The 26,369-nt window shown below is 39.4% G+C and overlaps 1 protein-coding gene across 4 annotated transcripts in view; it reads right to left on the bottom strand.

Annotated features, from left to right (window-relative positions):
• Nucleotides 1–26,369, bottom strand: part of LOC149785829 (ras-related protein Rab-22A-like) — a 60,843-nt gene that overhangs the window by 10,970 nt on the left and 23,504 nt on the right. For all 4 annotated transcript variants that reach the window (XR_016425462.1, XM_089979781.1, XM_089979780.1 and 1 more), the window contains exon 5: nt 23,505–23,628. Coding sequence is in view for 3 of the 4 variants with exons in the window: in XM_089979781.1 (XP_089835907.1) it covers nt 23,505–23,628 (124 nt within the window). In the remaining variant the exon portion in view is untranslated. The remainder of the gene's footprint in view (nt 1–23,504; nt 23,629–26,369) is intronic.

Below are 26,369 nucleotides of genomic sequence, written 5' to 3'. Positions count from 1 at the left end.
TGCTGGTTGAAAGATAGAGACAGTAAGCAGCACATGGTTCATGTATCAGTAATTATCTTGGTAAAGATGAGGCCCCAAAGACAATCATGCAGCAAGCAGTCCAATCATTGAATTCCTCATTCACAGTGACAAATACACTGTAAATCTGCTGTGGGAAACATCACTATATACACTGCATAATCATTAATATGGAAAGTATACTGATATGATTTTGCTCTTCCATAAAAAAAGCTGAAAATTTTTAAAGGGGGGTTTGGAGATCTTCCCCCAATGGGGTCTCAAGGGGCAGTGCCCTCGATCCAGGGGTCCAGGATGCCTAAGGCCCATGACCAAAAACGCATTTTACACTCATAAAAAACTGCTCCTGGTGCAACTTATGATCATAAAATAAACCAAAACAACCATTTGAAAAACTAATAAACTTACCAAAAATGTTCAACTTGACTTCAATAATTTCACATGCATTTGTTCTCCAATACTATTGATGCTGAAAATATTTCATGTGCATGTCGGTGTTCACTTCGTAATCAGGTCACAATAATTTGTCAATTTGTGCAGCAAATATATTATACTTTTCTTTTCATTACAAATCTGTAAAATAAACACCCAAGTACATCAACTATATACAAATAATCCCATACATACACTTGTCTTTTTCTCCAATGGACACAACCTGTTGATATGCCAGTCGAGCTCTTCTTGCAGCTTTGGCAAAGATTTCTTTAGCCTTCCTTTTTGTCCCCACTCACTTTTTTTACTCAATGTGCAATCATTTCTTTTCCTTCTCAATGAGAGCCTTTTCCCTTTTAAACTGGTGCAGAGCATATATTCTGACAGAGGGCTACATCTGTTCTCTCATGCAAGAAAGCTTTCTTCTTATAGTAATTAATTGCACTTTTTCCAGATGCCTTCTGAGCTTCAATTTTTCCATATGCAGCTTATTTTGTAGGTGCTGTTCCAAACTCTTCCAACTGTGATTACCATATTTCAGATCTTTATTATAGAGGTCACAAAATGCCAGTCCTCTAGCATTCAGTTTTCTTATAAAACCTGACCAACTAAATTTCCATCAACTTTTCGCTCCAGCCATTCCCATTTCCATACGTTTTTTAAACCTTAATCTAAACTTTTCGTGTCACGATCTCTCACGACAACTTGGGATGCCATGTTTTGCAAGCATGCTTCTTCTTTCCATTGCCATCAGTTTTCATTACATGAAGATTCATTGGATGAATTTAAACTTTGACCAATCATTATACTCTTTATGAGAATGATGTGCTAACTAATATATGGAATGAATAATTTACAAGGGTCATTGCAGATAGGGAGTGGACAGACCGTTTTTTAAAAAAACCGAATCGAAGATGATATAAAAAATGGACTATATCAAGAAAAATCTGATTCAAGTCAGAAGAAAAGCAGAATTCTGCTTTAAAATGGACAAAAATCATGTCTGAGTATACCATGGAATAAACATTTATTCCAACTTCCAACTGCACTGGTCATAAGGGACCTTCTGAGTATGCTAAGATGTATATAGGTCTAGATGAGTAAATGTAATCAAAAACACAAGTCACAGTACCCTTCTTTGGTATTAAGGGCATAGCAGTAACAGTAATGCATCCAATTACACTGCTCCCTTGATAACTCGCGCCCGGATAACTCGCGATCCCGCTTATAACGCGGTGTCCGTCTTGGCTCCCGATTTTTTCCAGAGAAAATGTATTTAATATATCTTTAAAATATGCTGAACATGAAAAAATTACGATAAGAAATGATAAATTAAACCTTGATACATTGCTCGTTTTATCATCGAAAATGGTGATTAATGCCCGTAAAAATATAATCCATATTTTGAAATTTGCAAGTTCTAAAGAAGAATTAATTTCAGAGATCTCGAAAACGCTTAATTACGCATATTTGGATGCCAATTTTTGATCTGGGATGCAGAAAATCACTGAGGCGGGAGTCCTCCGTACGCATGTAATAGGTGCGCGGGAAAATTCAAAGATTTGCCGGTCCTGTTTCAGCCACCTGCTTTGTGGGAAAATGTGTTGATCAGTTAACTGTGCTGATATTTACAATGACAGAATTCAGTGACTGAAAGACTCTTTGATGTACTGTTGCCATTTTATAAGAGTACATTAAAAAAAAAAAAGAACATGATGCAACAGCTAGGCGGCTAGTTCAAAGGCTTTGACTAGCGGCCGAGTGAGAAAATGTACTGATATTTAGTGATTGAAATCAGAGGCAGAAAGACCCAGTTTTAAAATCCTAGCAAGACCTCTGTTTAAAGATATATATTATGTAAGTTTTTATGATAAATAGTTGTCAGTATACTGTAAATAAACAGTCTGGTGAAATAGCGATCAATGAAAACTTCTGGTAAATGCTAACAGGTGGCAACAGAGAATGAAATAAACACCAATTAAACGTCTTCCTGTGTGAAAGTCACGTTCTAATCCTTTAATTCCGTTTCAGTGTAAACATTATAATCACAACATATTCTGTTCATTGAAAACATGAAAAGAGTCAATCAACCGTCACATCGAAACCCGTGAGTACTTCTGTGAGAACCTAATTACATGTACATGCCGGCTTTGTTTTGATCAACAACTTGGGGAAGTGTTTGTTGCATTAAAAAAAATCGATTACAAGAGACCTCGGCTGCTGGATTAAGGGTCTTGGAGCTGCCTTTGACGTAAAGCAAAACAGTAATAGAGACAACGACGATGATAGTGACTTCGAATGTTTCAGTGAAACTGATGTCATTAATGCCGAGGCTGTTTGGGAGAAATTCGTACAGACTCATGGTCCTGAGATGGGCATTTCTCTTGATGATATGGAGGAGTGGATTTGTGCTGACAATGATTGCCCCACAGCCGAATACATGTCAGATGAAACTATAATTATTTCTATAGCGAACAAATTTGCAGCAGAAGACGATTCTAACTGGAGTAACACAAGTGTTGAAAGTGATGCAGATGCAGATGTTGCACCCCCCACCCCTCTGCACAGGAAGCAATCAAATATTTTGATACTGCCATAAGGTGGCTGGAGACCCAAAATGTTGACTACATAAAGCTCATGCAGTTGAGAAATCTGAGGGATTTTGCTCAGCAGCAGAGAAACCAAGGAGTAACACACACAAAAAAAACAACTGATTTTTTCAAAAAGGGAATTGATATTTGTCAAGCGTGGCACAAATGGCAAGTATTAACTTGTTCTAATTTACGTTGTTTTAAATTTGTAGACCAATTAAATATGTCTGTACTGATCAACCCTTGTTTTTTTTTTGTTTTCCATTTTACTTCTATCACATTCAAAAATATTTATCTATCTATCGTTCGATCGACACTGTTTCTCGAAAAGAGTCGATCTTTTGTATATAAAAAATCGTCTAATTTGGATCAAACAATAAAACTAGAATGTATCCAATTCAACATAAAAATTAGTGATGTAGTACACAATGTGTGAAGTGGTACACATGTTAAGTGAACAGAAATCACGTGGAATAATGTTTTCGATGATCGCCTCAATATACTGTAATTTATCCTGAAATTAATGTTGTCCTATGAGGAAATAATAAAGTACACCGTTATGAAGAGATATTTATTAACATTTAATCTCAGAATGATTATAAAGTGAGTATTCAACAGTATAATCTGCCTCCCCCCCCTTATTTCTCCGCTATGTTGTCAATCACTTTATTGGTTTGGGGCTTATTTTATAGGTCCCTCGATAACTCGCGCCTCACTTATAGTGCGGTCGATGTTTATGGACCCCGATGTGCGCGAGTTATCGAGGGAGTGGTGTATCAAATTTATGACTGGAACATTAACATCACCAAAGAAATGAACATTAACACAAAATTTAAATAAAGTCACTTATCATAAAATATGGATCACAGTGACATCTCTTAGCATAAAAAGCTCTAGAACTTGTCAAGATGCATCAACTTAAGAAATTTCATATTTGGTAGAATAATATGCATATAACATGCCAAAAACTCTTCAGCTAAATACAAAAACTGAACCAAAGCCATTAAAAGATGGAATATAGGTCAAGTTGAGTCTCTTTTGATATATGAGTGTGGTCATAACAGATTACATCATAAGCAATGCCTGAGAAATGACATCAAACACAAAATTAAAACAAGTCAGTGACACATAAAACATGGCCAACCTACTTCTGAAATCAGGGAGAAGTGTTCATAAACAGGCAGCCCCAACAATCTGTAGTCATCAAGTAAATGCAACCTAGGCCAGTATTCATGAGAGTCTAGGCCAGTATTCATGAGAGTCTAGTGCTGATCAAGATGCATCCTCTTAGCATGTTTCATGATTCCATGTACAGCTGTATTATACAGTGGGTACAACACAAATGTGGCCATGAGATGATTCCAGGTACAGCTGTATTATACAATGGGTACAACACAAATGTGGCCATGAGATGATTCCAGGTACAGCTGTATTATACAGTGGGTACAACACAAATGTGACCATGAGATGATTCCAGGTGCAGCTGTATTATACAGTGGGTACAACACAAATGTGACCATGAGATGATTCCAGGTGCAGCTGTGTTATACAGTGCATACAACACAAATGTGGCCATGAGATGATTCCGGGTGCAGCTGTATTATACAGTGGGTACAACACAAATGTGGCCATGAGATGATTCCAGGTGCAGCTGTATTATACAGTGCATACAACACAAATGGGGCCATGAGATGATTCCAGGTGCAGCTGTATTATACAGTGGGTACAACACAAATGTGGCCATGAGATGATTCCAGGCACAGCTGTATTACACAGTGGGTACAACATAAATGTGGCCATGAGATGATTCCAGGTACAGCTGTATTATACAGTGGGTACAACACAAATGTGACCATGAGATGATTCCAGGTGCAGCTGTATTATACAGTGGGTACAACACAAATGTGGCCATGAGATGATTCCAGGTGCAGCTGTGTTATACAGTGCATACAACACAAATGTGGCCACGAGATGATTCCGGGTGCAGCTGTATTATACAGTGGGTACAACACAAATGTGGCCATGAGATGATTCCAGGTGCAGCTGTATTATACAGTGCATACAACACAAATGGGGCCATGAGATGATTCCAGGTGCAGCTGTATTATACAGTGGGTACAACACAAATGTGGCCATGAGATGATTCCAGGCACAGCTGTATTATACAGTGGGTACAACACAAATGTGGCCATGAGATGATTCCAGGTGCAGCTGTATTATACAGTGGGTACAACACAAATGTGGCCATGAGATGATTCCAAGCAGCAGAGGGGCTGTACAGACCGAAACTTTTTGCACAATAAACCCCTCCAGGAAACTATTCCTCGATAGAGGGCTTATTTCGACGAAATAAACCCTTCTATTCAGAATACAGGACAAAAAAAATGTCCCCCGAAAACTCGAAGAGTTTCCAGGGACAAACTCGTTGAGTTTGCACTGACAACTTGGGTTACTTCAATAAATCTGAAACAGTTTCCGTGGCGGGGTCGTTATTGAAAAATCCATGGGTCGGGTCCATCCCCTCTGCTGCTCTGGGAAATGAGTTTCCAAGGAAAAACATTTTTATGTTAGCGGAATTAAATCATTGACAAATAAATAATGGCAAATATTGGAGAAGCACATACAACTAGATTAGCTCGAGAACGTCTCGAAGCAATTCAGAAATTTCTTCCTGTCCGTGATAGTGTCAGACAAAAATTACAACTAAGACAGCAAGCACGGGAAGGCTTTGCAGAGACTACGGAGGAATTATTTAAACCCGTGACCAAAGCTACTGAAAAATCCGCAGCTGTTACCAAAGAGGCTTTAATAGAGCAAAGGAAAATTTTACAGGATATTTCAGCTGGACTTAAACCCCCGCCTCCACCCGATGAAGTTGTTGTGTCAGTACCTGCTGGTAAGCGAGTAACAGGGAGAATTACTGACCCCGCCAAAAGATTTACGCCGGATTATATTGAACTTCTTAAAAATGTACCAGAAGAGAAATTACCTGAGACAATACTGTTAGGATTGATTAGAAGAGATGTGTCTTTAAACCCAGAACACGGTTCTATGACAGATGATAATTTTATCAAATATTCGTATCGTATACGTGAAAATAAAAAACAAATCAGCAGGGACGATACAAAATACGATAGACTTGTAGATGCTATACGTAAACTTGAAATTCCACCATCGCAACCTCAAGAAGAAAAATCACCGTTGCAACACACAGAACGACAACAATATCCTTCACGGCGAAGAGCAATAGATCCTGACCTAACTCCGTTAAGTGAATACGAGGCTGCATCTGAAGGAAGTCCGCGGGGCCAAAAATTCAAACAAACTAGGTCGCCGATAATTAGCTTAACAACATCTTCTGAAAGTTTGCCTCAAGACATTTTATCCCCAAGAATTGTACCATCAACAGGGGAGGGTTTAGGATCCGGTTTTATTGCCTGCCCTAATAATATCATCGATGATGTATCACGGTTGGAAGTTCTCATCGGAGGAAGACGTGCCGGAAACAATTCTCCGGAAATTATAAATGAAGCCGCAGATATCTGTCAGAGACTATTTCAGCGTGGCATCATGGATATCAGCATCTACCGGGGGCTCATTGATGAACTCGCAGACGGTTACCACAGCGACTAATAATTAAATTTGCTAGCAAATTCAGTTAGATAAACAATAATTAAATAAAATGATACTACACGATTCTTTTCGCAGACCAAGAAGTGTCAGAGTAGTAAACTCACGATTACCAGTATACGAGGTTGTTTACGGAGATGGAGTCGGTGATGTTGTTAGGGATTTAGTCACAAGAATCGCTCCGAAAGCTGGACCGTTAGCAAAACAATTCGCGATGAAAGCCGCTGATGTTGTCAAGGATAAAGCCATTGGCACTGTTGGTAGTCTTGCCGGGAAAGCATTTCAATCAATCAAGGATCGACTAGCACAGCTGATACGAAAAAAAAACCCAGTCGAGAGGTTGGTGCCAGTAAAACTACCATCCACTGAAGCTATGCCGGCAAATGTTAGTAGCATAGTAAATAAGGCCGTAAATCAGAAATTAGCTGAGATCGCAACAGCAGGAATTACCTCCAAAGCGTTGCAAGATAGTGTAACTGCTAATTTGATAGCTGGTAGTGGTTTCCGGTGACGATAACATTTTAATTAGATCATCACAAATAATAATAATGTTTGCACGAAAATCCAATGACGCGTTTGATATGTCCAAACCAGTACTTAAAGATGATTCTGTACGTGATTTTCAATATTATTCTTATGAAGCACGTGATCCTAACCAACGCGGAAGAATTGAACTACAGGTCCAGGATACAAGTAGATACTTCTTGCCCGCTGAGGCCTTCATCGAAGTTGAAGGTAGGCTTTTAAAGAATGGTAACACTAACTACGGAATCGGCGACCGAGTTGGATTTGTTAACAACGGCATCATGGCGTTATTTAAATCTGCTATTTACATGATAGATGGAAAAGAAATTGAAACAATTCATGATAACGTCGACGTTGCCACAACAATTCTCGGGTTGGCGAGATACTCGGATGATTACACCAGATCAGCCGGACCATCAATGATGTTTGCAAAGGATATAACCGACAGCCCCGAGAACAGGAATGTAACAATGAATAATGCCGGTGACGCAGTTGCATCGATGAACGAAAATTTTAATTTGGGTTTTGCAACACGTAGATCGATGTTAAGTGGAGATGAAGAGTTCTCAGGTGTGATTCCATTGTCTCACATCTTTGGATTCTGCAGAGATGTCCACAAGGTCATATTCGGTGCCAAACACACAGTTGTACTTGTGCGAAAACCTGATGATAATGACGCTATCTGGCGAGATGCTGCTGTTGCCCCTGGTCAGGTAATACTAACTAAACTGTGGTTGTGGATGCCAGTGTTGTCTCCGTCAATCACCGAAGAACAACGACTGTTGTCTTTCATGGACACGGGCGGTAAATCACTGCTATCCTGGAAAACAACAACCACAGACGTTATTCAGGGTGATAATGGTGGGTTGTTTACATGGCATATATCATCGCAACAAGGAGTATCAGCACCACGACATATTTTCATTGCATTTCAATACCGTGCTAGAACAGATAGCCAGGAAAGAAATCCAATGGTATTTGATACACTTGGAGTTTCTGAAGTTTCGTTGAGAATAAATGGGCATCAGGAGCCATCTGAGGATATATTAATAGATTTCGAACATCATCGTGTCGCACGCGCGTATCATCGTCTGATGTCATTTATGGGGCGCGACCTTAATGTAGACACTGGCCTGCAAATATCACAGCGAGACTTTATGAGTTTATATCCGATTTATTACTTTTCGCTGGAACATCTTGATCTGGTTAAACAATCTGTTGTCGACCTACATTTCCGAGCTCGTGTAGGTGTTCCTGCTGGTGGTTGCAGAGCGATTGCTGTCATACTCTCCGATAAAGCAATGCTGCTTGAAGGTGTTGGCGGACGAATGAGGGTCATCGACGCTCCAATCGAGAATATGTAACGCAATTAAAATCAAACTTAGGATATAATGTCATACAGTCATGTTAATGTCACCTTGACTTCCGGTCAAACGAAGAAATTGCAATCAAAGAACGCAAGCACGTGCGGGACATCAATAACACTAAAACGAGATCAGATTACTGGTGGTCCAAACAAATTGTCGTTGACTAATACTCAGCTTAAACATTTTAATAAGGCACTAACAGCAAAAACCGGTGTCCGACTTGATTTCTCTGCTGCAGCTATCAAGGACATGACTAAAACCGGTGGAATATTTCCTCTTCTCGCAGCAATACCGGCGTTGATTGCCGCGGCAGCACCAGCCGTAGCAAAAGCCGCAGCACTCGGTGCAGTTGGAACTGCAGCTGGAATGGCACTAAAAAAGGAAACGGGAAAAGGATACAAGAAAAAAAAGGGACGCGGTCTAAGACTACCAGGAACTCCACCATCATGGTATCCAAAAAAATTCTAACGCCGTTGAGCAATTTTGATTTACTCGATGCTGTTAAAAAATTGCGTGTAAAACATTTCAGAGGCGTATTTATGCGAGATCAATTACCGCAACGACCGAATAATCCAGAAACTGGCATTATCAATCTCGACAACAAAGATGGTCCGGGAACTCACTGGGTTGCTTACGCGATCGATCCACGTGGAATTATCTATTTTGATTCGTACGGTTTAGCACCGCCAGTTGAGTTTCTCAAGTATGTCAGCAGATTTTCTAATGTTCCAGTGTGGCAGTCGACGTTACCAACACAAACATTAATTGATCCGCCCATTTGTGGGAGGGAGGTTTTAAATGTTCTTGATGCAATCTCAAGAAATCCAGCAACTCCTCCTCATAAAGTAGTGTATGAATATACCGCATCGAGAAATGCTAGCATTTGAAAAACAGCAATAAGAATAATGGTGGATATTTACAGAAGACCTTTCACACGAGGAGGTAAACCAAGCACAGATGCTGATCTCTCAAAATATGCGACCAAAGATGAAGTCGATAATCTTTTGAATATAGCTGGAGTTGACCCAGATGAAGTTGCTATTTTCCAAGACAGGCAAGGAAAACTAAGAACGAGCAACATTAAGTGGAATGATATAATTCGCAGAGTTCTTGGAGCTACCAAGGATAACTTCGTTGCATTTAGTGATGGCGGCCGGATCAAGGACTCGAATATATCAATCGCAAGCATCAAAGACAGTATTGATAAAGGTGTTGATAAATGTGTGAAAAAAGCCGGTGACACGATGACAGGCGAACTCAGCATGAGCGGCAACAAAATAACCGCGTTAGCGAATCCCGAATCCGACCAGGATGCGTCAAACAAACAATACGTGGACATCGTCAACGGTAAACTAAATACGCTGCGTGCAGAGCATGATGTTCACGTGGGCGCGTTTACAAGATTTCGAAGAAACTTCGTAAAAACTGATGAGGTCGTGGATAAGTTCTTTGGGACTCCTCCAGTCGTCGATGTAAAACTCGCTGATGTAAAGACCGACATTAACACGATCAAACAAACACAGCAGGATATCGTATCGGGTATTCCTGATATCGTTAACAAAACCAGTTTGATTAAAGTTCCCACTGGAGTTACTCCGGGGCATATCACCAACATCGTATTCACGGTATCATCGGGATTCGCAACATGGTCACGACAAAATAACACTATCAAATATACAGCAACAGCCACCGGTGTTTACAGGTTGTCTGTGTTTTCAGCCGCTAAATTTGAAATCTTCACAACATATCCTTGGAGACATTCCACCGATAAGTATTCCGGGGTTTGCACTGTAATACTAAACAGCGGAACCGAGGAAACATTTATGCTTGAAGCCGAGGACGATAGTTTAACAGCAACAGCTTACTGGTTTTGTTTGGAATTCGTCGCTGCAACGCCTCAATTGGTTACCGCGTAATTGAATAATGTCAACGACGCCAGATGCTCAACAATATCGATACAATCAAGTCCGTGAGTGGCAATCTGAGTTAAAAACTGTCATCGAAGTAACTAGTCAAAAAGTAAAAAAATACAAGCGCCGCATAACAGTGCTGGATATTATGGTTTATTCAGTATCTGCCGTTGTTGCATCTGCCGGAGCAATACTATCAGCGGTCACTCCGGTAACTGCAGCAGTCGCCGCCACGATCTGTGTTTCCGCGGCCACAACAACAGCTGGAGTTTTCGGCATCATAGCAAAAAAAATATCATCATGTGCTAACACAAAATTACACGATTACACGACAAAATTAAATACAGCCACGACCGCATATCAGAAATTATCATCGCTGATATCATCATCGTTAGACGTGCAAAGTAGCGACGCTACGATATCAGATTCTGAATTCAAACTAATGTCAGATGCGTACAATGACTATTTGAAAACTAAACAAATAAATAATGTCAATAGAACTGCTTCAACAAATAGTCACAAACACAACACCGGTAAGGACCACAATGATCTCAGTGTCCTCGACGACACCAGAATTCGGTATTAATTTTCGAACTCCAATTCCAGTGAGTGAAATCGCGTTAGCAAAGCTCAGTGTGTATCACAGCTGGCCCAATGTTAGGTCGGCATCATTTGGTGGTCTGCAGCCAAATAATTCATTCGTGTTCGGGAAAAGCAAAGCCGACTCCGGCGAACAGGGTGAACTTGACTGGAATACAATTACACTTCCCACTGGGAGTTATCAGATCGAAGAAATCAATAATGAGATACAACGCCAAATAAAACGAATCACCGGCAAGGAAGCCAAAATATCTATAACAGCTCATGAACCAACGCTGTCTGCGGTCATTGAAATCTCAACGCCAGGATACGCCGTGGATATTTATAACAGCTCAATCCGAACATTATTAGGATGGCCAAAGGCCCCCGAGGTTAAACCTCGTCCACCAAAACCTGAAAAATCGGATTTTATGACCTATAAAGAAGCACTACACGACCTCGAGTACAATTATTATTTACTCCTTGCAGATCAATTACTAGCAAGAAAAAGTACTTTAATGCCCGATACTTGGAGTATAGAAGCTCCACATGTTAAGGGGGGGCAGGAGCTCCGTGTTTACCGTCTAGATGATATAGAATCTGAATTATTTATTCCGATCAATCTAGTACATAAACAACAGCTACAACTCCTGCGAGTATATTTCCAAGATTATATTTCTGATTTAACAAGTCCGCGTGATAATATTATCACAACCATAGAAAAACTAAACAAACTCGCATCGGCCAAGGAAACTATAAATCTAAGAATAATTCAGGCTTTACTGGATCTTAAAGACTATATCGATGATAATTATAGACAGATAGCCAGAGCAGATTTTGCAATTAAATATGGTATTCAAGTGAATGATATTTCAGATTTTAAATTTCCTGGATATAACGTGCCCGAGCTGAGAAAATCAGTCTCTGATCTCATCGATCAATCTTTCGAAGATATTCTTGCCGCGTACGAACGAATAAAACCACAACCTGTTATTCTCAAGCACGACAACAGTACAGCATCCGATGGCAGACACATCTCACCCGGGATCGTAAATATCACAGATGTTATTGCGGTCAATCTTGTATGTGACGTCATCGATGGCAGTTACAGCGCATCAGATACTACGACGGCACAACAGGGGTTTATCCTGTATACGTTCACACCAAGAGACCCCCCTGGTTTTCTGATTGTGCAAGAACCAATCAATCCGGTCTATCTACGGTGTCATAACCCGTGGTTGTCAACGATAAATTTCAAACTCACCGACCAGAGGGGGAATTTGTTGGACCTGCGTGACGAGACTGTTAGTATAAACTTACTGGTGAAGTCCTAAGTCAAGGGATCCATAATATTTATAATAGTTTTTTTTTCTGCACTGATCCATTTTCGTCATTTTATCGTGCAAATACCCTATCAAAACCAGCATAAGTTATCGTTGAAAGTGCTAGCACGCATTTAAAAAAAAACGGTTGTGTATAATGTATCAACCCGAGTACATTCATGCACGAGTTCATATTCATGATAAGCAAATTCTTTACGAGGCAATAAAAACCGCATTTCAAATACAGACATTCCCAGAACAGTATTTCCCCGTTAAAATAGTTATTGACGTGTATGGTGACGAAGACTTCTTGTTAACTCCGTCACAATTAACAGAGCTACAGCAAAATCATATGATCATAGTTTGGTGTCAACGAGAACAGATTATGAACTATTCTCATTCCTGTATTGATGTTGAAACGCTTAAGCAAATCCTGAAAATCTGAAAGCGCCCTTCACTTGAGAAACTCTTTGAGTTTCCAAGGGCAAAAAAAGTAATACACTTTTTTTTTTACCCGTGGAAATGTGCTTTACACTCCAAGCGGGGGGGGGGGGGCGCTAGCGTTCTCAGGTTCTACTTTCACTTTGTGCTGTGAGTCACACGCTATGCGGTTTATACTTCCTTGTCGGCCTCGTAGTCAGAAACACTAGTATTTTTGTCAGAAATGCAAGGCATTTCCGTGTCTAGATTCTTTATATAACCTTTTAACCGTCTCACCCTGGTGCTAATTAATTTTCGAGTCTCATACTCTTGTGACAATCCAAGACGAATCTTCTCAACTGCACGGCACAGTGGAATAAATTCAGATACCTGATTTTCAGTTATCCCGGCAAGTGATCTGTAAACACGATCTTGCAAACCCTTAATGAACCTATAACGAGCAGGGAGATTGTTCTTCCCCAAGCGTGATAGCTCATTCAAGGATTCAAAATCTGACATAATTGTTTCAGTGTCTAGTAAAATATTAAAACCTCGCTGTTGTAATTCTTTAATTTCAACAAGTATGGTATTTATATTTTCGTGATTCATATTATTATATATTTTTATATTTTTAATAGAAACACTTTGCATGAGAAACGCTAGCTTTCCAAAACAAAACGAGACAGTCGGAAACATTTATCCCCTGCAAGGGCCTAGATCGTCAAATAACGTTCTAGAACCCCACGAGGACTGCTTCCGACATGACAATACAACATGTAACACGAAACACTTTATCCCCTGCAAGAGCCTCTAGATCGTCAAATAACGTTCTATAGGCTCAAGAGGACGTGTTTAGTGAATTGACAAGGACAAACATATAACACGTAACTTATCCTAAGGACGGACCCCTCTGACTGCCAAGTGACTCAGAGGCACATTTATTTACAAGACGAGACAGCCCTGGCTTCTAGGATCGAGTTCTCTAGCAGGCCCGGCAAACATTTATTTGACAACACAAACAACCTTTACCTCTGATTCGAGTATCACAGCAAGCAAAGGTACAATGAACATGTAATCTTATCCTAAGAGACGGTACAGAACAGACAACCTTTACCTCTGATTCGAGTATCACAGCAAGCAAAGGTACAATGAACATGTAATCTTATCCTAAGAGACGGTACAGAACAGACAACCTTTAACCTCTGATTCGAGTATGACAGCAAGTAAAGGCACAATGAACATGTAATCTTATCCTAACTTATCCTAAGACCTTATCCTATGACGACACAAACATACACAGGTGGGTCATTTTCTACGGTCAGCAGCAGAGCAAAACCATCCATTGAATCGACCATTGGATGGTGCACAAAAGACACCCGCCATTGGCGGATTAAATTTATGGTTTTGCTTGCGCGTGCTGACTTTCGATCGACCCAAAGGTCTTAGGGAGCGATTTCGTATATAACCCAACTGTTACTTGTGAGTTGGAAATTCGCTCTAGCAGTGGGCGGGACTTGTTTAAAATATTTTAATTGTATGTTTTCTTAAGCGCGGTCATATAACAAGCACAGAAGAGCAAAACAGTCGGATATATTCAGTAAAACGAGGATATTGTTTGTAAAAAAAATATATATTCTACGGTAAATAAATGATTACATGTTATGAACTCGATAAAATATTTTATCAAGGTGGCTTTCTTAGGGGGAGCAAATCCTCTGACCAGCAACGACAACTCTGCAAAGCGTTACACACTCTCGGAGGAGTTATCGTCGTTTGTGTCAACGATAAGAGTTATATAACAGAATGAAATCTTCTGTTTGAGCTTCTTTGAAAATGCTGTTTTGTAGATCCCATCTGCGACATGCTGTACAGAAGGTGGACAAATACCGAAATACCTACCGGCTGCGCTCATTGATTGAAATATTATTTCTTCACGAGTCTCAACATTCACAGATTTCACTGCTCTTCTTATAGCTGTTTTACATTTAACTCTTCCTCGTATGGTATTCTTGCTCTGAGTGATCGCTTGAAGGTTTTCAATACTGTTATCAAGTCTGTTCCCGTTAATATGATCAATGACAAGGCCTTTAGGGATCTCTCCGTTAAAAACCTCATAGACGAAACGATGACATAAATACCTCCCTTTCCTAACAGTAAATCTTAAATAACCAGCATTATCAACTGTACCAACTTGTTTCCTCAGCCTGTAGTTTCTCACTATGTCATCTCGGTTTGCCTCATAATTTGGAATAGTTGGATGTCGGACGAATTCTTGATTCATTATACTATAAGCAAATCATTGTCTAATTCATAATTTGTCTGAAAACTTATTTATGTAATCACGCTCGCATTTGAGAGCGTTATCACAGTCTGGATTTTTTTAATCATAATACCGTTTTAGTTCTCGATAGCGTTTTCCACCACACGCTGAACATAATTGCGTTTTTCCTCGTACTCCAATGCCGCATCTGATACACGGTATCGGTCCTAGACTCCCACCGCGGACCTGTTGAGCATGTTGTCCACAGTATTCGCCTCTGCAGGGTTTGCTACACGGCGCTGATGAATTTAGTTTGATCCACTTGCATTGGTTCATCATATAATATATTTGTCTATTTAAATATTTGTCTTAATTATAATAATGGGTTTTGAAAGACTATCCAGAATAAAACCCATATCAGGTTCTAGATTCGATCTTGACCGGTTAACCGCTGATCCACGACGAAGAGAGTTAGCAGAGGTAATTGGTGTTATCAAGAATGCCAAAGAAGAGTTTCGTCGTGATGGTGCCGCACACACGTGGTCTTCGTATAAAATTATCCTCGGAAACGCGAGCGTTTCTCGGGAAATGCAAAGCATTTCTCGTGACCGTATCATTGATGCTACCATGAACGATACAATCGCGCGTAACATAATTGGGTATCTCGACGATAGAAGATATTTCGTACAGATAAAATTTATTGTTGGAGTCGGCGAGGGAACGTGGATTATCAGAGACAAACTAGACCCTGTTCTTGATGCCAGAGGCGTTCGTGGAAAAACCGTTCTGTTAAGTAAAGACTCAAAACCGGGAGTACTTGTTGGGATTGATATACCATATTATGCCAGAGCGTATCCTGTGACCGCAGTTGTTTATGGAATTTATCCGATGAAGAAACCACGCGTTGATAAACTCAAACCGATGAAGGTGTCGGTGTTGAATTGTGTAGCTGAGCGAGTAATGGAACATTTTAAAAATGCAATGCGAGGAAACGGCCTAACACCGCTAAGACAAACTAAAATAACAGCGTGGGCGACACGAGTAGCGGATAAAGGAGCGTCAATAAATGATGTTGCTGAGCTAGAGCGATTACTAAAATTTCCTATAACGGTTTCATCGTTAACCGGTGAGGTATTGTATGAGTGTAAATACAATTCCCGTGGAACACCAATAACTATTATCGATCATAACAGTCACGCCTGGACTGACTCGGTTAGGATATTTCCGCAAGACCGTGTTGTGAAGTATTATCCGGAATTGCAAAGCAATTCTGGGAGCATGTTTGATTTTATTTATCAGATAAGTAAAACCGATCCAGTGTCTGTGTGGTTATTCAGAAGTAGCGAAGATGGAGAATATGATCAGTTTGTGAGACCCAACGGGGAAATATACAGAACAATGGCGTTACAGCAGGAAATGAAAAAACTCGCAGAAAAATATCATGCTGGCAACACTGATACGTTACTGACACACTGTTTTACTGTCCCGGGTGTTGTCGCGCATGTAGCCCGGGAACGAAATTCATGGAGACCAACTCCGAAAAGTTTTCTTGCTGATATCCAGCAGAGCTGTGTCGAATACGGACACGGCGGTTTGTGGAATACTCAGTATGATCACCGCGGTATGATATCCGTGGACATGACGGCGTGTTATCCAGGAAGTTTCCTTGGGCGTGGAGAATGCAGCGAATATTTTAAACGGTTTGGCCACGCTGGCAATACCATGACAAGAGTAGCTGTCAACGGTGTTTTACCCGATTTTGACTTGACCGGATTTGCTTGTGTGTCGTCGTTTAAATTCGCTAAGGATTTACATCCTGTGTGTTATGTTTGGTTTGGCAGACATTTCGTTGAGAAGCGATGGGCACCGATAGTGTTATTGCGATACATGCTTGACAGTCGAATACTGTTGTCGCTGACGGTCAGCGAAGCGATTATATGTTATTGTCGTCAAACCGAAGTTTGGTTGCCAACTCCAACGCCGGTTACGTTAGAAGAAGTCATCGAAGATTGGTCACGAGAATATCCAGAAACTTCTATCGACGCTATCATCAAGAAAGCTCCTGAAGTACTTAAAAGCAAACTCAGAAATGATGAAAGCACAGCAAAAGATCTAGGACGAAGAATAATAGGGAAATTCACTCAAGGTGGAGCGTATGATCATAAACAACATCACAGTCGATTAATCATGGACAAGACTGAATTGGATCTTATTGTCGCTGATGCAGCCACGAACAACATGTTCTGTAACCGCAAAGATGTGTTTCTGTCAAACGGGGAAAAACTAGGGACTGTTTTTAGTTATATTGACGGAGAATCATCTCAGTACATACATTTGAGATCTTCGATGCTGGCTTATGTATCCATAAATTTGTTGTCGATGATCAATAGATTCCCTGTTGCCGCAGTGAGAGTTGCAACGGATTCATTTTATATTGATAAAAAACACTCAGCGCTGTTGGATAATGTTATATCGGATGATCCACCGTGGGGCTCGTGGAGAATAAAGAATGAAATGTTACACGGATATTGTAAATCGGCTGATGTTGAAATCGAGGATGAGTATCGCAGCGCAGAAATATCTTCGATGGTTTCGTCGGGGGCAACTTCGTTGTTGCCGCCGGTGCACGATCCTGTTACAAGACACAAAACAGTTTATCTGAACGGTCCTGGTGGTTCTGGTAAAACAACTCGAGCGATTGAATTATTTAGAAACTCTGACATGATTGTGCTAACACCCACACACAGACTTGCCAGGGAGATGAGACAACGGGATGTTAACGCGTGCACGTATCACAGTTTTTTCAAATACAGCGGCGGCACGTGGACACCTGAACGAATGGGAACGAAATATATTCCCGAGAAAATCATCTGGGATGAGATAGACACTGTGCCGTTGGATACATTAAAACAGTTTCTGGATTGGCTGCTAAAGAAAAATACCGCAGTGGTGATGTGCGGCGATCATGGTCAACCACCCCCATTTACAGGTGAATCTCCACACGAGTGGCTGAAAACTTTTGTAGATTATTATGAGGAAATAACTAACGATGTTAGAGCACTCGATGAAACGCTGAAAGAGTTTAAGGCACTGATCAGGCTACAAACCAATAAAGTCCAGTGTGAGATAATGCGTGAAATAATTCCAGAGACTTCGCTGAGCGACTTTTGGGAAACGTGGAAACCAGGTGATTTAATTGTGGCAAGTAGAAAGATAGTCAGGGACACACTTCAGCAGCGGTTATTTCAGTTACATCAGAAGAAATTTCCCATGTTGCCAGTGCCGTTGTGTTATAGACCAGCTGATACGCGATTGCAGAATATTGATGTTGATATTCCAGGGCGCCTGACTGCGTCGGGTCCGGAGAAACAGAATTTAGTATTAAATGATATTGTCACAGTTGATGTTGATGCTGTTGAACAGGCACTGAAAATGAGCAAATCCCCGTGGACGCTAGGATACGCTATGACCATCCACAGTTCGCAGGGACTAACTATTTCAGATACAACAGTTTGGATTGTTGATGATCGCATCGAGTGGTCAAATTTAGTTTATTTAGCCGTGTCAAGAGTAAGAAGGATAGGTCAGTTACGAAGAATTGTATTAGATGATGTTGTCAACGACAGCTCAATCGCTGATGACACAATAAGAAAGAAATTAGCCGGTTACAAACAGAGCGACAAAAAAAATGGTAGAGAGTTTGATCCCAAACAAAGTTTGGATGTTGAATTTGTAATACAATTACAACAACAGCAGAATAATCACTGTGCGAGTTGTAATTGTTTATTGCTGTGGCAGTATTCGAAAAACGACCCAAGGCAATTCACCGTAGATAGAATAGATAGCAGTCGCGGTCATACACGTGAAAATGTGATGTTGACCTGTCTTGAGTGTAACCGACGCAGAGGTGTTGCTGCAGTTATTTAAATGATTGAATCACTTCAGTGCGGATCACTTTAGTGATCGGGGTGGTAATTGTGTATCCTCGGGAATCACCTGAAGTTGCTCGCGTTTAAATCCGCGTTGAGGAGCAGTCGAATCTAATCTGTAGATTGCGTTTCTCCCAGTTGATCTGGTTATGCTGGATATCTTATGTGTAGTAACACTCCATGTGGGATCGGTTGCTCTTTTTTTTCCTCCTTCTAGTTCGCCTGGTTCGTATAAATACCTAACGGTGACATTACCCAGCAGTGGGGACGCTAGCGTCCCTGGCTGCGTTGAAACATTTTGTTGCTGTTGTCCGCGTTCACTGACGCGGGGTATATATTTTTTTGTGATTGCATTTACAGGTCTCATGTTTGTTGTTCTGGTAATTTCATTATTCAGTGCGGCTATCACGTTTGGCAGTCTTGCAACCCATTCACGAGATCTCGTATCGTAAATGAATTCCCTCGCGTACTGGTATCCGAATAATCTCTCAGCGAGTGTTCTATTAAATCGCTCAACAATTGCCTGATCCCGATGAATTTCAGTATGTCCTCGTCGTATGGTAACGTTATGCTGCTTTGTCAGTGATGACACCGCGCCCTGAAATTCCTTGCCAGGATCAACTTGTAATAATCGTGGCCAGTTTAGAGGTCCTCGTTGATAAATTCGTTTAAACGCAGAGGCGACTTCGGACGCTGTTTTAGTCGCTAACGGTTCTGCTTCTTTGTATCTACTGGCAACATCAACTACTGTTAGCGCGTATTTGTATATTTTTCTACGGACAGTATCATGAGGCAGGAATAGTATGTCAGCCTGATGAACTTCATTGGGCACACTAACATCAAAATGTGCAAAGTTGATTTGTCGAGGTGGTGGTAAGTAGATTTGCCATATTGCTTGTTTTGATAGCCAATTTTTGGCAACCTCGCGTGTTACTGATGCCGCGTTGGCGAGTTTATTAATTGCTGAGTTACCTCTCCAGTATCCGATTGGGGAATAATAAATCGCTTGCATTTTTATTTAATTATCCAGCGCCTAATACTAATTTAGATTTCATCGCTGATCTTACTAACCAATTAGCGAGTGACTCCTTAAATGATTTATTTTTTATGGCGCTTAGTGCATGAATTAATTTCACATCCGCGATATGCCTGTCTTGTAGATCTTTACTTCGATAAGCAACATCATGTATGTGACACGCTGCGTCGATAGCGTTTATCGGATACTCTCCCGGTTTTGGTTTAGATTGTTCATCAAGTCTGATATCTAGTCGGGTCCCTGGACCGCAGTAATTGTATCCTGGGAGATGTTTTTCTCCGGGATACTTTGCCCAGGGAGTTCCGGGGAGCTTTCCAAGTTTGGCTGCAATGTCACCTCCGCTAAATTCTCGCTTTTTTTTTGAAATCTAAATTTTTTTGTGCCACATCGCGTACACTTACCAGAAAGTGCTTGTCTGTTATTTTTTGTTGTAATGGTTGTTAGATCATTCGTAGGGGTTCGTGCCTTACACTTCACACAATATAGATCCATAATTATTATTCTTTATAAACAAATGGAAATTACAGATTTTTCTGCGACAAAAAAGAAAGAGCCAGTTAAGCATAATTCAGTGCTACCAAACTCTATCCGCGCGATTATAATTGGGCCATCCGGTTCAGGTAAAACACAGCTGTTGCTGAACTTGATAATGAAGTGGATGAAATGGGATAAACTGTATTTGATAGCTCCATCTGTAGATGATCAACGATGCTATAACGTTATAAAAGATTTTAATGAGAGTGCAAGCGCGCTGAGTAAAGACGGTGAGGATGTTGTTGAATTTATCACTGATATCGAAGAAGCCCCCAGCGTCGAGGATCTTGATGAATCAATTAACAACCTAGTAGTGTATGATGATGTTATGTTGGACAAGCAAAAAAATCCCGCAAGAATATTTTCCCGGGGACGTCACAAAAACACTGATGTGATTTATGTTACTCAGCGTTATACACAAATTCCTAAAGTAATCAGGGATAATTGTAATCTTCTTGCGATATTCAATGGAGTTGATACACATACACTGAGAAATATTCATCAAACCTGGTGTGGTGGCGATATGGATTTAAATAAATTTAAAAATTTCTTCAGTCATGCTCAAAGAAAACCTCACGGATTTGTGACAATAAATTTACACGATCCCAGAACAAGATACCGTATTGGACTTGATACACTATTTGCAACATAAAAATGTTTTTCCTTGGAAACTCATTTCCCAGAGCAGCAGAGGGGATGGACCCGACCCATGGATTTTTCAATAACGACCCCGCCACGGAAACTGTTTCAGATTTATTGAAGTAACCCAAGTTGTCAGTGCAAACTCAACGAGTTTGTCCCTGGAAACTCTTCGAGTTTTCGGGGGACATTTTTTTTTGTCCTGTATTCTGAATAGAAGGGTTTATTTCGTCGAAATAAGCCCTCTATCGAGGAATAGTTTCCTGGAGGGGTTTATTGTGCAAAAAGTTTCGGTCTGTACAGCCCCTCTGCTGCTTTCCAGGCACAGCTGTATTACACAGTGGGTACAACACAAATGTGGCCATGAGATGATTCCAGGTGCAGCTGTATTATACAGTGCATACAACACAAATGTGGCCATGAGATGATTCCAGGTGCAGCTGTATTATACAGTACGTACAACACAAATGTGGCCATGAGATGATTCCAGGTGCAGCTGTATTATACAGTGTGTACAACACAAATGTGGCCATGAGATGATTCCAGGTGCAGCTGTATTATACAGTGTGTACAACACAAATGTGGCCATGAGATGATTCTGGGTGCAGCTGTATTATACAGTGTGTACAACACAAATGTGGCCACGAGATGTTTCCAGGTACATCTTTATTATACAGTGGGTACAACACCAATGTGGCCATGAGATGATTCCAGGTACAGCTGTATTATACAGTGGGTACAACACAAAATGTGGCCATGAAATGATTCCAGGTACAGCTGTATTATACAGTGGGTACAACACAAATGTGGCCATGAGATGATTCCAGGTACAGCTGTATTATACAGTTGGTACAACACAAATCTGGTCATGAACTAAATGTAAAAAGCATACACCACTAAAATCGTTCACATTAAAAGTAACGAGATAAAACCTTGCCAACCTGACACCAAGGTCAAAGAGTTTGGAAAGTCTGTCACAGAATGAATGATGTTTGCATCTTATTGGGATTTACCAAGGAAAAACAAAATCCATAAATATAACTAAATAGGCAAAACTGACGAAATAATTAAACAAAAAGAAACTTCCCATGATGCTACTTTTAACATCAGACAAAGTGAACATTATGTCTTGCTTTCCACTGTTATGAGCTTGACAAAAAAATTAAATGTAACATGATGGTTTGCCAAGTGCCATAAACAAATTCTAGGTTCACTGAAAGGTTCAAGAGGCAACATATTATCAATGTTGTCACAACCTTTCTGAATTAGTCCTGAAGTCTTATCTAAGCAAGAGTACCCAATATCATTTATATGACTTCAGATATATATTGCAGATATATATTGCACCAGTGGTCTGCAGCATTTGTAACTCAAAAATTGATGCCTCAGAATTTGTAATCATAAACTTTTTTTTTAAAATCAACGGTTATGGGAAATTTTTGTTATTGCCTTCTGCATTTCTGCCAATCACGTGCAACAAGATAGGTTATAAAAAATAAAGCAATAACCATGAATATATAGCTCCTGCAAGTACTAACATGGGGAAATAAAATGCAGATGACTTGTAAGTACTAACATGAGGAAATGAAATCTAGATGACTTGTAAGTACTAACATGTGAAAATGAAATGAAGATGACTTGTAAATACTAACATGGGGAAGTGAAGTACAGATGACTTGTAAGTACTAAGAGGAGGAATAAAATGGAGATGACTTGCAAGTACTAACATAGGGAAATGAAGTGAAGATGACTTGCAAGTACTAACATGGGGAAATGAACTGGAGACAGCTTGCAAGTACTAACATGGGGAAATTAAGTGGAGATTACTTGCAAGTATTATCATGGGCAAATGGAGATGCCTTTCAAGTACTAACATGGGGAAATGAAGTGGAGATGACTTGCAAGTACTAACATGGGGAAATGAAGTGGAGATGGCTTGCAAGTACTATCATGGGGAAGTTAAGTGGAGATGACCTTTAAGTACTAACATGGGGAAATTAAGTGGAGATGATTTGCAAGTATTATCATGGGCAAATGGAGATGTCTTTCAAGTACTAATATGGGGAAATGAAAGATGACTTGTAAATACTAACATGGGAAAATAAAGTGGAGATGACTTGCAAGCATTAACATGGGAAAATGAAATGAAGATGACTTGTAAGTACTAACATGGGAACATTGGGAAAATGAAGTCGAAATGACTTGCAAGTATTAACATGGGAAAATAAAGTGGAGATGACTTGTAAGTACTAACATGGGGAAATTAAGTGGAGATGACAGAGAAGCAAAGCTGGTGGTTTAACTGATGTTACCTTTGGTATTGACCTCTCTGAGATCTTCCAGATCACATTTATTTCCAGCTATAGCTATCACCATGTTAGATACACCATTCCTCTTTAACTCCTTCACCCAGTCTTTGACAGAATCAAAGGAAGGCTGCAAAAGGTACACAAATGATTAATATCAGTACATATATGAATGCTAATCTTTTCTGTTGGCAAATTCAATAATTATTTATGATAATAATGAGCAATGTGTCCTTCACTTTTAGTGAAGATCAATTTCTTGATGACTTGATACAATGAGTTCAGAATTAAGCACAATACCAGGTAGAAAAGATTATGTGCTAAATAACCACATGTCGTGTATGCAAGATTTATGAATGAAATATAATGTTCGATTTGTGGCATGCAGAATTTATTCACATTCTGTCTTACCACTTAAGATGCCAACAGAAACGAAGGATGGAATGCACCCTGCAGAGACAGAGAGAGAGAGAGAGAGAGAGAGAGAGAGAGAGAGAGAAGGGAGGTAACTCAAGATGTGATCATTAACAAAGCTATTTGCTCATCCTCCTTACCATTTCACATGACACTGTACTTATGATGCTATGGGCTGCTCCAGGAAAACTTATACTCCCCCCCCCCAGTGGAAGGTACTTTCAAATTCAACCAACCCACAACAGAAGCACTTAAAAAAATCATGATCCACCATCAGATATGTTTTAATTGAAAAACACTGCCCTCTACAGAAGCATATTTTTTAAACATAAATTCTGGTAAGGGGTTAATGGGCGGTAGAAGCAATTTTAATATTAGGTTGGGGACAGAAGCAATTTAAATGACAACTGAGTGGAGGTAATCTACTGAATTCTTGTAGATCACATAATCTGCTGCATATTTTTATTTGTGTTCATTCATTATAATCTATCTTTTGTCCTTCTGTTTGTTTGTCTGTCAGCAATGTATGTCTCTGATACTGTGAAATCACGAATTTTCTTGGTGGCTTATTATTTGTAGATGTTATTGATCAGACCCTTAATACCTACTAATTTATTGTAGATGTCATTGATCAGACCCTTAATACCTACTAATTTATTGTATATGTCCTTGATCAGACCCTTAATACCTACTAATTTATTGTAGATGTCCTTGATCAGACCCTTAATACCTACTAATTTATTGTAGATGTCATTGATCAGTCCCTTAATACTAATTTATTGTAGATGTCCTTGATCAGACCATTAATACCCACTAACTTAATGTAGATGTCATTGATCAGTCCCTTAATACCTACTAATGTATTGTAGATGTCACTGATCATACCCTTAATGCCTACTAATTTATTGTAGATGTCATTTATCAGACCCATAATACCTACTAATTTATTGTAGATGTCACTGATCATACCCTTAATATCTACTAATTTATTGTAGATGTCATTGATCAGACCCTTAATACCTACTAATTTATTGTAGATGTCATTGATCAGACCCTTAATACCTACTAATGTATTGCAGATGTCATTTATCAGACCCTTAATACCTACTAATTTATTGTAGATGTTATTGATCAGACCCTTTATACATACTAATTTATTGTAGATGTCATTTATCAGACCCTTAATACCTACTAATTTATTGTAGATGTCATTTATCAGACCCTTGATACTTACTAATTTATTGTATATGTCCTTGATCAGACCCTTAATACCTACTAATTTATTGTAGATGTCATTGATCAGTCCCTTAATACTAATTTATTGTAGATGTCCTTGATCAGACCATTAATACCCACTAACTTAATGTAGATGTCATTGATCAGTCCCTTAATACCTACTAATGTATTGTAGATGTCACTGATCATACCCTTAATGCCTACTAATTTATTGTAGATGTCATTTATCAGACCCATAATACCTACTAATTTATTGTAGATGTCACTGATCATACCCTTAATATCTACTAATTTATTGTAGATGTCATTGATCAGACCCTTAATACCTACTAATTTATTGTAGATGTCATTGATCAGACCCTTAATACCTACTAATGTATTGCAGATGTCATTTATCAGACCCTTAATACCTACTAATTTATTGTAGATGTTATTGATCAGACCCTTTATACATACTAATTTATTGTAGATGTCATTTATCAGACCCTTAATACCTACTAATTTATTGTAGATGTCATTTATCAGACCCTTGATACTTACTAATTTATTGTATATGTCCTTGATCAGACCCTTAATACCTACTAATTTATTGTAGATGTCATTGATCAGTCCCTTGATACTAATTTATTGTAGATGTCACTGATCATACCCTTAATACCTAATAATTTATTGTAGATGTCACTGATCATACCCTTAATATCTACTAATTTATTGTAGATGTCATTGATCATACCCTTAATACCTACTAATTTATTGTAGATGTCATTGATCAGACCCTTAATACCTACTAATTTATTGTAGATGTCATTGATCATACCCTTAATACCTACTAATTTATTGTAGATGTCATTGATCAGACCCTTAATACCTACTAATTTATTGTAGATGTCACTGATCAGACCCTTAATACCTACTAATGTATTGCAGATGTCATTTACCAGACCCTTAATACCTACTAATTTATTGTAGATGTTATTGATCAGACCCTTTATACATACTAATTTATTGTAGATGTCATTTATCAGACCCTTAATACCTGCTAATTTATTGCAGATGTCATTTATCAGACCCTTAATACCTACTAATTTATTGTAGATGTCACTGATCAGACCCTTGATACTTACTAATTTATTGTATATGTCCTTGATCAGACCCTTAATACCTACTAATTTATTGTAGATGTCATTGATCAGACCCTTAATACCTACTAATTTATTGTAG

Source organism: Sinohyriopsis cumingii, chromosome 13, assembly GCF_028554795.1.
Source record: "Sinohyriopsis cumingii isolate HCF-2022 chromosome 13, ASM2855479v2, whole genome shotgun sequence".
Lineage (NCBI taxonomy): Eukaryota > Metazoa > Mollusca > Bivalvia > Unionida > Unionidae > Sinohyriopsis > Sinohyriopsis cumingii.
Note: the sequence above shows the minus strand (reverse complement) of the source record. Positions and strands in the feature narration are given on the sequence as shown.